The sequence below is a fragment of the Lolium rigidum genome, chromosome 1 (assembly GCF_022539505.1).
Source record: "Lolium rigidum isolate FL_2022 chromosome 1, APGP_CSIRO_Lrig_0.1, whole genome shotgun sequence".
NCBI lineage: Eukaryota > Viridiplantae > Streptophyta > Magnoliopsida > Poales > Poaceae > Lolium > Lolium rigidum.
Window position 1 is genome coordinate 339,674,936 of NC_061508.1, and position 15,572 is coordinate 339,690,507.

A 15,572-nucleotide genomic window follows, 5' to 3' on the forward strand; every position below is an offset into this window, starting at 1 on the left:
ATGTAATCCTCGATGTTTGGTTTGCTGGGATCCGATGAATGTTGAATACTATGTTGAGATTGATTATATATTCATGTCATATGTTATTTGTGATCTTGCATGCTCTCCGTTGCTAGTAGAAACTCTGGCCAAGTGGACAATTGTGACTCCAAGAGGGGATATTTATGCTCGATAGTAGGTTCATGCCTCTATTTCATGGGAGAGTGACTTTATAACTTCTAAGGTTGTAGATGTGTTGTTCCTACTAGGGAGAAAACAACAATGTTTTATCCAAGTGTAACTCTATTGTTTACTTTACACACATTGCTTGCGATAGTCTGTTGCTTGCAACTTTATACGGGAAGGGGTGCGAACGCTAACCTGAAGGTGTATTATTAGTCATAGACGCAGTTGGATTACGGTCTATGTATTATGTTGTAATGCCCATATCAAATATCATAGTAATCATCTTGTCATGTATCGATCGATATTCTTTCAATTGCCCAGCTGCAATTTGTTCACCCAACATGCTATTTATTTATGGAGTGACACCTCTAGTGATTTATGGATCCCGGTTCTATTTCCTTTACTGATAAATGCAACTGCAATCCTGTTTTGTTTACTTTCTGCAAACATCTCTTTCCACTCGATACGTCTAATCCTTTGTGTTTAGCAAACCGGTGAGATTGACAACCTCACTGTAAGTTGGGGCAAAGAACTTTGGTTGTGTTGTGTGCATGTTCTATGTTGTTGCTGACGCCGGTAGTGCGCCCTGCCACTAGTCAGTCAGCAACACCTTCAGAAGTCACGCCTTTCTCCTACTGGTCGATTAAACCGTGGTTTCGTACTAAGGGAAAACATGCTGCTGTGCTCATCACACCTTCCTCTTGGGGTTTCCCAACCGCTTCCACAACAACTGCCAACAAGATTGTCTGGCGCCATCACACACCCCAAACTACTCTGCAAGTGATACAGGTAAAAAAAGATGATTATTCGTTACAACTTGCCTGCAAAAAGAGAAGATGGGTGCTCCAGGCCACTTCCTATTTTTTCATATTTTCACGAGTAAGGATAGCATCTTAGAAAAGTTTCCACATGAAAATCTTAATTTTTAATGGAATTTGGCTTTCTATATCCAATTATTATGAGATCCAGCCAGGTTCTTCTCCAGTAAGGTGCAAATAGATATAGTGGAGAAAATAGAATTCTTATTCAAGTACCAAGCGACTTAATCATTTTTCATCGGGAAAGGGGGCATAATGAAGAATGTTTAAAACATAGTTCCATTGGTCAATCAACTCACTTCTTAAATGTCAACGAAAGGGGATAATGAAATTTGCATCACTGCAAAATTTTATGGTGCAATCTTGAACCTGACCTAGATCAAATAAGACAGGGAGTTTATCACAGAAAGGTTGCTCACCCATAATTGGATCCTTCCAGGTAATATTACCATTCTTCAAAATTATTTGTCTTCTAGCAAAGTATGTTTTTTTGACTTTTAAAATTGCTTTCCAACATGGGGAATCATTAAACTTTGGAGTGACCGTAACCAACGTTTTATTTCTCAGATATTTTGCTTTGATGATTTTTTGCCACAAACCGTGCAGGATATCATGCTTCCACCATCATTCGTATAGGAGACTTATGTTTTGTTTCCTTAGGTCCTTAACCCCTAGTCCGCCTTTCTTTTTCGATCGGCATATTTTGGTACACTTGACCTTAAAGTATCCCCTCCTTTGCTTCTTACCATACCAGAAATAAAAACGACGACTGTGTTTATTAAGCTTTTCAATGAAGGTTTTATTCAAAAGGAATATCGCCATGATATAGGAAGGTAGACTAGATAAGCAGGAATCGACCAACGTTATTCTTCCACCAGAAGAGAATGATCCACCAATCCAGGCATCAAGCTTCTTGATGAACTTGCTATCGACATCCAAGTAAGAGTTTTTCAAACATCTGAAACAGACAGGTACACCAAGGTATTTCATGGGGAGGTTTCCAACCTGAGAACCTAACATGTTAGCATAGAAGCCAGCAATGTCATTCTCTCCTCCAATAAGGAAGATTTCACTTTTTTAGTAGTTTATTTTGAGCCCGGACATTAGTTCAAAGAGATAAAGCAAGAGCTTCAGGTTGATTTATTTATCAGAATCATGTGAAATGCGGAGAAACGTAAAATCAACATGTTGCATGATGGCCACTCCCTTAACAATAAGATCAGGTGTCAGGCCAACTAGGAGCCCATTATTTTGTGCTTCAAGCACCATTTTAGCAAACATTGGGCAGCAGAATTGAAGAGAAAAGGGGATAGCGGATCACCTTCGCAAACTCTCTTAGAGCTTTGAAAATATGGACCAATCACATTGTTAATTTTCACTGAAAATGGTGCCATTATGAAGGATCTTTTCAACTTTCTCGCACCAGAAGTCTCCAAAGCCCATGGCACGTTGACTGTCAAGGAGGAATTCCCAATATACCTTATGAGAGGCTTTTTTGAAATCAAATTTCAAAACAACACCAGTGTGTTTTTTCACATGGGTGTGGTGCATTAGCTCATGAAGGGACATTATCCCATCAACAATGGTCCTATTTTTCATGAATGCATTTTTCATGAGCATAGAGAGGAACTAGAAAGCAGATTTCTAAGGAATTCGTTTTTAAAGATATAACTTCATTATGTGCTTCCTCTATATTTGTATGCATTCAAATTATAGCTTTCATTGGTACACAACATAGTGTCTTTTTCAGAATTTGCATACATAAAATTTGCTTCTCATGGGAGTTTATGTTTGTAATTTAGCTTCAGATTAGCTTGGAAAAGGAGACATTTTGGTTGAGAAAATTAGTATAGATCGGATTGGATGAGAAATATACAAGCAGCAGATCACCAACTGACCAACCGGAGGATGCACGCACGGACGGGCGCAGCCATTCGTCTATGCAAAACGACACCAACGCATGCACGAGTGCACACTACTCTGCTCCGTGGCGCGAAGTTAACAGAAACAGAGTGCCCGCCACCTCCCACTATAAATTCCCCATCAAGCTCCAAGACGCTACACACGCAAGCACACACTCAGCTCTTTCGCTCGCTCCCCGGCCTCATCTTCCCAATCACGACACACTGTTTGTTTGCTACAAGAAGAGGCATCGACCTCAATGGCGACCTCCGCGCTAGCGCTGCTCGATCAGACTCTGCCGTTCGGCGGCGGCGGTGGCTCGGACAGGCTCAGCAAGGAGATTTTCTCCATCCTGGAATCCAACTTCCTGTTCGGCGCGCAGACACCGGAGCTAGGCGCGGGCCGCGTGCGCGTGCTCTCCATCGACGGGGGCGCGGACGGCGGCTTACTGGCCGCGGCCGCCCTCGTCAGGCTCGAGCGACAGCTGCAGGAGCTGTCCGGCAACCCGGCCGCGCGCGTCGCGGACTACTTCGACCTGGCAGCCGGGTCCGGCGCCGGCGGGTTCCTCGCGGCGGCGCTTTTCGCGCGCCGGATGACCGCGGAGCAGGCGCGCGACGTCGTGGCCAAGAACCGGAAGGTGTTCTCCGGTCGCGCTGGCCGCAGCGGGCTCTTCTCCTCGCGGCCGGAGGCGGTGTTCAAGAAGGTGTTCGGGGACCTCACCGTGAGGGACGCGGCCAAGCCGCTGCTGATCCCCTGCTACGACATGGCCACGGCGGCGCCGTTCGTCTTCTCCCGCGCCGACGCCGTCGAGGCCGAGGCGTTCGACTTCCCGCTCTGGCAGGTCTGCGCGGCGGCCTGCGGCGTTGGGCCGGCCGAGGTGGCGTCCCTTGATGGGCGGACCAGATTGCGCACCGCCGGCGGGGGCGGCGCGGGCATGGCCAACCCGACGTCCGTGGCCGTCACCCACGTGCTCCACAACAAGCAGGAGTTCCCCTTCGCCGCCGGCGCCAGCGACCTCATCGTTCTCTCGCTCGGCGGGAACGCTGCCTCGGACCACCGCACGTCCTCGTCCTCTAGCATCCTCCGCATCGCCAGCGCGTGCCAGGCCGACATGGTACGTCCTCCATTAATTCTTGAGCATTCATGGCACGGACAGAATCGTACTGTCGTCACGTACGCTGGGCTAAACAGGACTGTGGGTGCCCGTGCTGCTTTTCAGGTGGACCAAGCCGTATCAATGGCGTTTGGAGAGAACAGAGCAACCAACTACATCCGCATCCAGGTAAATATACACTGTAGTAATTTTCTTCCATACTTACTTAACACGGGTTATTACACCACTGAATTATTTGAGCAAAGCTAACTCTTCTTTGTGTTGTCTACTCAGGGCAACGGCATTGCTGCCGGGGCGACGGCGGAGGCGGCGATGGCGGAGCGGGGGGTGGAGTCGGTGCTGTTCCGGGGCAAGAAGCTGATGCCGGAGACCAACGGCGAGCGGCTGGACGGCGTGGCGGAGCAGCTGGTGCGGGAGCACCACCGGAGGATGGACAGCAAGACGCCCGTCGTGCTCATCAAACCGTCGGCGACACCCCGGACGTCGTCCTCGTCGGCGTCCACGCTCATCACCGTCTCCTCCTCGGAGTCGCCCTGAAGACCGGCGAATAGACGACGCTGATTAATTAACTAGCTTTGGTTTCTGAGTTATTTATTCGTTGCTTGGCTTTTAGATAGAGCGGCGCCGGCACTAGCTAGAGGGTTTTGGTTGCCTGCCGGCGCCGCCGCCCGCCTGCCGCAGCCGCCGATGACGATGGGCGCGCGCGCGGGGCCGTGGAAGAAAGAGGAGAGTGGTCGAGTGAAGTGTGAAAGATTTCAGGAGTAGCCAGGAAATTAATGGTGAGACGTACGTGTGCGTGTGCTGCTGCAACTACGATGGAATGTACCGAAGCTTGTCATGTGGTTCTAATGGAATACTACGAATCGGTGTGGCTTTGCTGGTAACAGTGATACTTATTATCTCTTTTTAAATAACCGGATGTCCGCTATAGCCTTTTCCGCATGATGTGGCTAACTACTCTAGCCTGGCTAAAAATGTCGAAGTCTTTAAATAGCTGGGCTATCTATAGCCTATAGAAGTCTTTAAAACCATGATACTTCTCGTGTCATTTGACCAAAGAACTCATGCGCAACTTGTCTCGTCAGCCGAAGAGACTTAGCCGCTGCCTCTGAGAAAAATCTTAGCCGCCTCCACTTTAGCCTCCTCCATAGATCAGTTCCTCCTCCTCCGGCGTAGGGAGAAGTAGGGAACCCAATCTGTACGAGAATTTTTCAATTAAAGTAATGTTTTCAGTGAAAATATGGCAGAGCACCTGGTACACCAGCGCCCCTGATATCAAAAAATTTGAAAAACGTTATATAAATGTTTCAAAAAGAAGTTTAAATAATTCCCTCATGTAAATCTCATCTTGACACTTGCCTGTGCAAATTATCAGAAACAAAATACGGCCATATGTGACCCACACAAAAAAGAGAATATGAAACTTTGTTATATTGTGAATAGTATAGTCTAATCATTATACTGTGAATAGTAAGGTTTGTATTTTCGTGTAGGCTACATACTTTCATATTTTAAGTTAAAATTTGACACGCACATACCTACATACATACTTCACACACATGATTTAGGCCTATTTTTCTTAATCAATTTTACTTTTATTTTTGATTTTATTGCTCAAATCAGGTGCTGGCGCACCGAGGAGCCAAAAAATCGCATCCGTGTTTTCAGTAGTTATGTTAGAGTTTTGGTAACCGTTTTCTTGTTGGTTTCTCCTCAATGGAGATGGCATAATCTGCAATAAGTAATCTCCGGCCTTTCGTTCGACGATGAGATCTCCTTCCCTGCGCCAATGGTGGTGTTGGAAGATTTCAGTTCTCTAGGTATGGGCCTTCAGAACTTCCTTCGACAGATCGACTTTGGATTTCTCATGGTTGCTGCGAGGAGGATTATCCTTGCAGATTTTGTCCTGGTTGATACGTCCTCATCAATGGCGATTCTTACTCTCGGCTCTCCAGCGACATCGACAAGGCTGGTCGATTGTTATACCCTGACATACTGGTGTTGGTACTTTGCTGATGTTGATTGACTAATTTAATGGTTGTGCGCATGCACACATCCTTGGCATTATGTCTCAAATTAAAATTATGGAAGAACCTTCATTGGTATTTACAGGTCTATGTTTTATTATCTATCTCTGGTTGGCTTCAGAAAAGTACAAGATTGTGTCTTGAAAGAAGAAAGAGTTGGAATACCTCGAAGATTTGCTTGTATCTTTTACATTTTATTTTGTAATCACTGGAGACAGCTCGTGTATCTCTACCATGTACTATTTGTTACTATAAATATATGTGATATTGATTGTCAGAAAAAAAAACTCATGCCCAACTTGGTCTTCCTTTCTTTTGATATGAGACTCAAAACCCAAAGATTTTTTTAATAAAAACACATATTAATATTGCGAGGATACCAATTACATCTAGCGCTATTATACATGCACACGACCAAAATAAAGAAGAACAAATACAATAAAAGAAAGGTCCCGCAACATAGATCTATTCCTTAAAGCTGTACTAACACCATCTAAACAACAATAGAAGTTCAACTTCTCCAAAAGTGACATATCTAAGAAGAAAACAACGCACACGCGCCGCCCTTGATCGATTATAGATGTTTGACTTTCACCATGGTGAAAAGTCCTCGCTCCCAAAAACAATAACTTTTGCAAGTTCATTGCGATGCAGAACCAATTAAGGCCAGATAATGGATCATAGATGTAGGACTTTGAACTTTATCTGATGTCGCCCCTACTTTCAAAGCCGCTTGCTCCAAAACGAAAATCACCAAGCCAATTCAATATCTCCACAAAGAATTGAATCATCATTAATAGTCCCCATATCTCGACTTCCATGACATTCTCCGCCAGCTGACCTTATCATGTATGAGAAAGCAGGCCTTATGATGGTAACAACTAGCAGAGCTTCGCATCGCTCCATCTGAAATCACCCGGCTAGAAAAAACATGGATAATCATGATCGAATCTCATCCGATCCAGCAAACTTTAGGTATGAAGCACCCAGTAGAGTCCACCGGCGGAGCATTCCGGAATACGACACTACCACCAAATCGATGGGGACATAAACTGGCAGATCTTCATCTTGTCAGAGAAGAATCATAGGACCACCTCCTTTATTTGCGAGACTAGCAGCCCCCACGTCGCCAGTCAATCCTGTCGGACCAATATTGGAGAATAAGGCAGCATGGAGCAATGGCGTCGGTGTTGCCAAAGCCATGGCCCCCCTGCGGCGATTGGGCCCAAGTGAGTCCAGCGGACCGTCGGTGCCAAACCACCACCGGAGACGACGACCGCCATGTGCTACCCACTCCTCAACACCGACCATCGGAGCGCATCAGCTCGTGGTGCCGCTCGGCGTCCCCAGCTTGCGACCCACCGCCTCACGTGATGCGTCACCGCAAACTTGTGAACAAACATATCACGTTTTTACATATCCTCATAAGGGATGCGGCCTTTTGTAGCCCGAGCTACACATATCAAGTATATTTTTAACCACTTTAGTCGTAGTCTTCCGAAAGCTATTAATTTAATTGAAAAATTAGAGAAGGCTTCAAGGAAGTCTAAACTAAGTTTGCCAAAGATTTTGCATGGCAAATGCTCATTTGAGTAGAATTCCAAGCAAATCATACGTAATACAAAATATTGTGAAACATTTTTCTAAAACTTTCATGTCTTTTATAATATTTTTAGAAAATACATCACATAGGATGACCCCATGCGTGTCTTTTCCAAAAAAATATTTGTTTGGTTGGATTTAAATTTGTGGGCTTTGTCATTTGTACTTGGTGAATGCAAATTTTATCCTTGGTTATTGTTTTAAGGTAACATATTTGAAGGTTATTTTCTACCAAAATTCAGGACCTAAACTTAAAATACACACAATTCTGAGTTTAATCGGTTCAAGCTCAAAAACAAATCCATATATAGCTGCAAATCGAGATAAATCCCCAGCTCTATGAATTGGTCATCCTATAAGGACTACTACTTGAGGTTATAATCGGAAATCGAGATAAATCCCCAAGCATAAGTTTTTTCACTCCATTTTTTTATTTCTTTAGGTTACATTCAAATTAGCCATTGTTTCTGGATATCACACTTGTAGCGTACCTACAATTATTTTCTCATAAAAATTAGTACAAAAATTTAACGTATTCGTAGTTTAAATTTGAGTTATAATCGGCATAAGCCTTCGAAGACATTTGACTAACCAGGATATCAGTTGTTGAGGTGAACAAAGTTTTCTTATCTAACTGCATCCATATGCCACCGTCAGGGACGAATCCATCCATCCATATCACTCTCATGGACCCTAACGACTGTCAAACATCAGATGGCAATGTACGTCGATAGGAAAAAGAAACAAAGGAAAAAACAGTCCACTGTACACCGCTGCATGGACGACGACACTGACGTCGTCCGTTGAGCCATCGCCCGTACACACTTGTTCGGCCGAAAGCAACGCCACGGCGACCCCTAAATAATCTTAGCGTGATCCTATCGCGTCAGTTCGCGACTGTCCAGCCGGGCTTGTCTGCCGCGTCCCCTCTTCCCTCCAAGCATCCTGCCCTGGAACACCCACACAGGCTAATCATGCAACGGCTTAGTGTAAGCGCCTCATCTGTCTCCTCCGTGATCCTCGGTGATTAGCATAAATCTCCCTGGTTCCCTCCGTGTTCTTCGCTACAATGTACTACTACACTACTATTTCTTCTCCTGTCCCAACGTGATGCATGTGCTAAGCAGGAGTACTCCTACTCGCATGGTGTACTAAGTGCTTACTTTCGCCACCGTTGATTAATTCCATAATACGCGCAGAGAGAGATACGCGCATGTGATGAGCAAATCTGTGCTAATAAATCTCGGACCGTGCCGACCGCTTAGTCTAAACCGCATTCGGCTATTCATGATGGCTGCATGCCGCTCCGTCTGCATGGATGGCTCTGTTCTTGATTTTGAGATAGCTTGTAGTATCTCCTATGAACACGACGTTTTCTTGCAAGAAAGAGATGCGCACGCACATGAGTGGATCAATCGTTAGCCAGGAAAATGACTGCTGAAGACTAAACCTAGGAAAATGACTCTCCTCAAAATTGATTGAGCAGAGTACTATAACTACCTAAAGTAACGAGAAAAAAGTACCTGGAAACATTCTGCTGACATGCATCACCCAGCTACCTTAAGTTACAGTAGAAAGCTACTTGAACATTCGGCTAGCACACATCAGCGAACTACCTTAACAACTTACGAAAAAGGGTATAGAAAAATCGGTTGACATATCTTGTGCATCGAGATATGCATATAATGATATAACTTCACGCGGCCAAAAGGACGAGTTGGATGTGAGGGCTCGATGGAGAAATTCTTACGGAAGCCTTTTGTTCCTGCAAAGCGTAAATTAATCGACGTAGCATTCAACTAACTTATGTATTATGCCTCGTCATCAATTAACTAACTAGGCCTGTCTGTTTAGCTTCCGGAACATCTCTTACCTTCCTCTTGTGTTGGCTACTTAAAGTGGTGGAGCAAGCCAAAAAAATATCTATGTTGGGAGGCAAAATGCTAAAAAAAATCTCCTCTAAGCCTTGTAAAAAAACATTCTTCAGTAATTCTTTATTGAAGAGGATTTCCACGTTAAAATCTTGTGTCTCCTAGATACTAGTAGTATTCCCCTGGATACTAAAAAATGCTAGATACCGAAAACATGTTGGGGCAGAATATTCCTTTGTACTGATTCTGAGCCGGTGGGTGGCACCATCTCTTCCATTCCTGGTAATTTCATGGTTCCTGGTACTGATTCTGAGGCGGTGGATGGCACATCTCTTCCATCCATGTTACTGGTAATTTCATTGTTCCTATTCAAAATTCTTATTTCCTATAACTAGAATTTTTATATATATGTGTGGCTTTCCTTAGTGCAAGCGGAGGAGATTGACTCCACTGAATATTCCCCTCCTATTGGTTCTCCTAATTACTTGGTGCAGTCACATGTTGAATATCTTGTGCATGAAAGTAAGGTTGGTAAACAAAAACTTCCTATACATGGTCATGTCATTGATGATACAAGGTTCAGCACGAGAAATGTGCATAAGAATATGGAGAATGTTCTGGACCGGGCTGCTAACATGACTAGAAAAAAGAAATTTAGAAGGTAATCCTTCAACCCTTCCTGAAGTTAATGTTAATTCCTTTCTTCTTTGTTAGATCTGGAAATTGTATCGTGTGCTTCCCTTATGGATGTTAACATTCCCTTCAAATCATTTTGAATTTATAAAATTGATTAGAGAAATGGAACGTGCGAGAGATATTTAAGTAATAAAAATCCCACTAATACTAGTAGTGATAACTTGCATGTTCAAAACATTAATGGTGGCGTTTCCCCTTTGAACTTAACATGGCTCTCTTATAGTGACGTGGAGAGTACTTATAATGTGGATTTGTTTACTATTGTTAGATCTAGCAAGAACAAGAGAAACATAGGGAAAAATAAATGTGTTGTTTCTTCTAGGCCTATTACAAGAACTCAAAGTAGATTTGGCACTTCTACCCATGCTCCTGGCAGAAGTGACAATGTGGGGAATCCCCCTGATAGATATATATAAATGAAAGGTCTCTTTTGGAATGGTAGATGGGTAGGTAAAAAAATGCATGTCTTCATGTCTCTTAGAGTTTATTAGAGATCATGCTCAACGGATTTTGCTTCAGTTCCCCCCTTTGCAAACTTTGGCCTCCCGTGGATGGCCAGGATCTCCCGATAATACACCTTCGCGGGCTAACTTATCCCCTCAACTTTGATGGTGGTGGGAGGGGACGGGGTCACCGAAGCACACCTCATGCCCAACATTTTATTGGTTTGGTGGAAACTATGAATAAAGACTATAACCATGAGTTTTTTTAGGAGAAATGGTCATGGGTTTTTTGGAAGTGGGTCCCTTGTATGGGGAAATCAGGTGGAATCTTTGTGGAGTAAAACAAGAAATTTTAGAGGTTGGAACTTATAAACAAGGCGAGTTTATTTTGAGAATGGATTTATGGGATGTGAAACCCTCGTGGTGATTTATGGTGGTGCTCATGATAAGATTAAAAAATAACTTCCTTATTGAGTTGGCAATATTTTGGAACTCTATGGATTCCCCTTACATTGTTGGCGGGGATTTTAACATCATTAGGCACGTAGGTGAAAAGAAGAAGCGTACTCCTATCTCATTTTTCTTATATTATTAATAGTTTTATCCACATTCTTGGCTTGTGAGAGATTTATATCTCGGTCGCAATTTCACTTGGTCTAATAGATAGGCTGATGTGAGTATGGACAAGTTAGATAGGGTGTTAATGTCACCTAGCTTGTATAATTCATTTCCTATGGTTCAAATCAAAAGGTTGGTGAGTGATATGTGAGATCTTAGCCCATTTCTTCTTATCTCGGGTGATTGTAAAGGTATCCTTCCAAAAAAATGTGAGTTTAAATTCTATTTAGCTTCGCTTAAGCATGAGGAGTTACTCCATAAAGTGGGTGAGGTTTGGAGGAAACATGTGAGGTCATCTGATCCTATTTATATCCTTAATGAAAAACTTGATAGATTTAAAAGACATTTCAAAGAATGGGGTTCTAGTCTCTACGGGCATATCAAGAAGAGAAAAAAAAACTCTTAGAGAAGAGCTTGCTTGTTTCGAAGCTGAAGAGGAATTGATTGTCTTGTCTTCTGATGATTTTGTGAGGAAGACTGGGATCGTGGTTGAGCTTCATTGTATTTTTTTTTTGCTATTGAGGAGCTTTATTGGTTACAAGGATCACATGAAAGGTGGTAGTTACAGGGAAATAACAACACTTCTTATTTTCATTGTGTATCGAATGGTAGGAAAAGGAAAAATTATATACATACTCTTAAAGATGGTGATATTTGTATTGATGGTACAAAATATCTGCTTGATCATGCGGTATCTTTTAATTAAAAAAAACTTTTTGGGCCAGCCACTGGAAACTTGGTTCATATGGTTGATGATCGGTGGGGGGAAATGAAAAACTTAATGATATTGATAGTGAGGATCTAACTAGGCCGTTTTCGATAGATGAAATTAAAACTGCTCTTTTGTCCATTGATGTGAATAGAGCTCTAAGACCTGATAATATTCCCATTCATATTTTTCGGCATTGTTGGGACATAGTGGAATATGATATCATGCTTGTGTTTTCTACTTTTTTCAATGGAACTCTCGATGTGCAAAGATTGAACTATGGTGTAATTATCTTTTTGCTTAAAGTCTCATGTACCGATAAAATTTAGAAATACCGCCCCATGTGTCTTCTTTGATGCTTATAGAAGTGGCTAACAAAAACTTTCCTATATGAAGTATCAATTTATTTTTGGGATGGCAAGTTGGTTAAAAAAACTCGATGCTTGGGTTGGAAATTCTATGTCTTGTGGTGGAAGAACTATTATATTGGACACTAGCCTTTCGGGTGTGCTTACTTATCACATGTCGATCTTCTATTTGAATGCCACTTTCATTAAGAAGGCGAAAAAACGTAGAAGGTTTTTTTTTGCAAAGGAAACAAGGTAAAAAATCGGTATCACATGGTAAGGTTGTCTATGATTTGTCGATATAAGAGCAAGAGTGGTTTGGGTGTAAAAGATTTGAGAAATATGAACACATCAGTCTCCTTTGTAAATGGAGGTGCCGTTCGGAAATGCGAGATGGTTCATGGCTGAAATAGTGAAAGAGAAATATCTAAGGGAAGATACAGTGACTTCGGTGCAAGCTAAATTTAATGACTCTACATGCTGGAAGTCGTTGTTAAAGTCAAAGATATATACATGAAAAAGTGAGGCTAAACAAAGGCTATCCAGTGTGTTTTAGAAACATTCTTGGGGTGGAAATATTCCTATTTGTGAGCATTTTCCTATTTTGTTTGACTTGTGTGAGAATCAAGATTGTACTATTGATAAATTCAGTGAGCTTCAGTTTGAGTTTCCTTTTCGGAGACTCCTGCAGAGTGATGCCCTGGATCAATGAAACAAGATTCTCCTGGAGTTCAACCAGTTGGGTTCCTCTGACACTCCAAACAACGTATCTTGGGCCCTCGGAAAATCAGCCAAATTTACTACTAAGTCAGTTGGAGAAAAATCTTTCGGGTTCCCATAATAAATGGATTTGGAAACCTTCTACCCTTTATTTTTTTTATGTGGCAACTATTTCTTGATGCTATTTTAACTCGTGACAATATGAAAAAAAGGAAGTGGCTTTATTCTCCCATTTGCTCTTTTTGCGGTGATAATGAATCTGCTCACCATATTTTCTTGAGTTGTTCTATTGCTAAAGTAGCTTGGTGGTGCTTTGGGCAAAGTTTTGGGGGTAGAGTGTTGACCCTGGAACCTTTGGCAAGAATTCATATGGTTCTACTCTATTATACCTCATGGTGACTGCTTTTATATGCATGGTATTGCAGCAGTGCGTCTGGTGTTTGATCTATTCGCAACAAAGTCTGTTTTGAAAGGGAAGACAGCCGCCAACCGTGAAAATAACCCTAGCCGCCTCCACTTCAGCCTCCCCCATAGATCGGTCCCCCCTCCTCCGGCTGGCTTCGCCGGTGTTGGGAGGAGTGGGGAACCCGATCTATGCATGAAGTTTTCAATAAAAAGTAGTATTTTAAATAGTTTATGTTAAGGTTTTGGTAGCCATCTTCTTATTGGTTTCCCTGTAATTGAGATGGTACAGTCTACAATAAGTGATCCTTTCAATTGACGACGAGATCTTCTTTCTGGGTCAATGGTGGTGTTGGAAGATTATAATTTTCTAGGTATGGGTCTTCAGATCTTACTTCGCCAGATCAATTTTGGATCTTTTCTCATGCTTGCCGCGAAGAGGATTATCCTCGCAGTTTTTGTCCCGGCTACTACGTCCTCGACAATGGTGATTCATACTCTCGGATCTCCAGCGATGTCGACAAGGCTGGTCGGTTGTTATTTGCTGACATACTGGTGTTGGTACACTTACCGATGTAGATTGACTACTTTAATGGTTGTGCGTGTGCACGCAGCCTTGGCATTGCGGCTCAAATTAAAATTATGAGAGAATCTTTGTTGTTATTTACAGGTCTATAGGTTGTTATCTATCTTAGCATGTCTTCAGAAAAGTACAAGATTGTGTCTTGAAAGAAGAAAGAGTTTGAAGATCTCGAAAATTTGCTAGTATCTTTTAGACTTTATTCTTTAACCGCGGGAGACAACTCATGTATCTCTACCCTATAATTATTGTTACTTTAAATATATGTGGTATTGATTGTTAAAAAAATCATTTTTGAAAGTATGTGCTCCGGAATCCGGAATAAAAATTGGTCAGGTTACGCAAGCACATCTAGCTGAGCAGGCTCTCATCTCGTGTTATGCACTAAATTTCGCTAGGACCAGGCCGGTTACACTATACACTGGTTTCTAGAAACGTAAAGTCGTCGCAAAGTACTCCATACTCCCTCCGTCCACAAATAAGTGTACATCTAGGTTTTTGGATAAGTCAAACTTGTTTAATTTTGACCAACTTATTATCAAAAATTATACGCATATGTGACATTAGATTACTATATTATGAAACTACATTTCAAGGTGGATCTAGTGATACTAATCTAGTGTCATAAATGCTGCTACTTTTTCCTAAAAAGGTGGTCAAATGTAATAAAGTTTGACTTATCAAAAAACCTAGATGTACACTTATTTGTGGACGGAGGGAGTACTCTAATACTCAACACTCAACACTCAACACTCAACACTCAACAGAAGTACACATGCACAACGTGCACTATATATGTCAGCTGGCCAAAAACCATCAATTGCACCACGCTTCCAAGGTGCTACCATCCAAAGCCAAATAAATACGATGTTTGTTCCGTCTGGGGTGCATATGCGTGTGACGGCCTTTAGTTTTACGCATTCACCACGGTTTAGTTGTTAATTAACGAACCGTACCCGTGCGACATCAGCACATGCAACAATTAGTTGGTCTGGATTCAGTTAACAGGCCGTACGGACACCTGTACGTACTGGCCCCGTTTCACCCTGCTAACCCATGTCGCTTCTGAATCAATCGCCCGTCTGCGATCCTCACCTGCGCACACATACAATGTATCCACGGTGGCCGTGATAACTGATAACCACACGTTCCCGGAAAACAAGAACAAGGCGTCGACGGTCGACAAACGGTGATAAATCCTGCCGGGGAGCACGTACGACAGGTTGTTATTACACGCAGCAAGCAACACAAGCACGTGTCCGGGGTATACTGACCAATTAGTAAACACACGCGGAGCAGGCTCACAATCCCCCTACTCCCTCCGTCCACAAATAAGTGTACATCTAGGTTTTTGGATAAGTCAAACTTGTTTAATTTTGACCAACTTATTATCAAAAATTATACGCATATGTGACATTAGATTACTATATTATGAAACTACATTTCAAGGTGGATCTAGTGATACTAATCTAGTGTCATAAATGCTGCTACTTTTTCCTAAAAAGGTGGTCAAATGTAATAAAGTTTGACTTATCAAAAAACCTAGATGTACACTTAT

General features: G+C 42.5%; 1 protein-coding gene across 1 annotated transcript; it reads left to right on the forward strand.

The window, feature by feature from the left end:
* Window positions 1-3,144: 3,144 nt before the first annotated feature.
* On the forward strand, window positions 3,145-4,670 carry LOC124684463 (patatin-like protein 3). Its single transcript, XM_047218771.1, has 3 exons — window positions 3,145-3,999; window positions 4,105-4,167; window positions 4,273-4,670. Exons 1-3 carry the CDS (start codon window positions 3,145-3,147, stop codon window positions 4,534-4,536), a joined length of 1,182 nt encoding a protein of 393 aa, XP_047074727.1. The 3' UTR covers window positions 4,537-4,670.
* Window positions 4,671-15,572: the final 10,902 nt, after the last annotated feature.

Bases quoted from the DNA above. Each gene is read 5' to 3' on its own strand.
- LOC124684463 (XM_047218771.1), top strand. From the start codon at position 3,145: ATGGCGACCTCCGCGCTAGCGCTGCTCGATCAGACTCTGCCGTTCGGC. The intron at 4,000-4,104 runs GTACGTCCTCCA...GCTGCTTTTCAG, and splicing joins GCGCGTGCCAGGCCGACATG to GTGGACCAAGCCGTATCAAT. The intron at 4,168-4,272 runs GTAAATATACAC...TTGTCTACTCAG, and splicing joins CCAACTACATCCGCATCCAG to GGCAACGGCATTGCTGCCGG.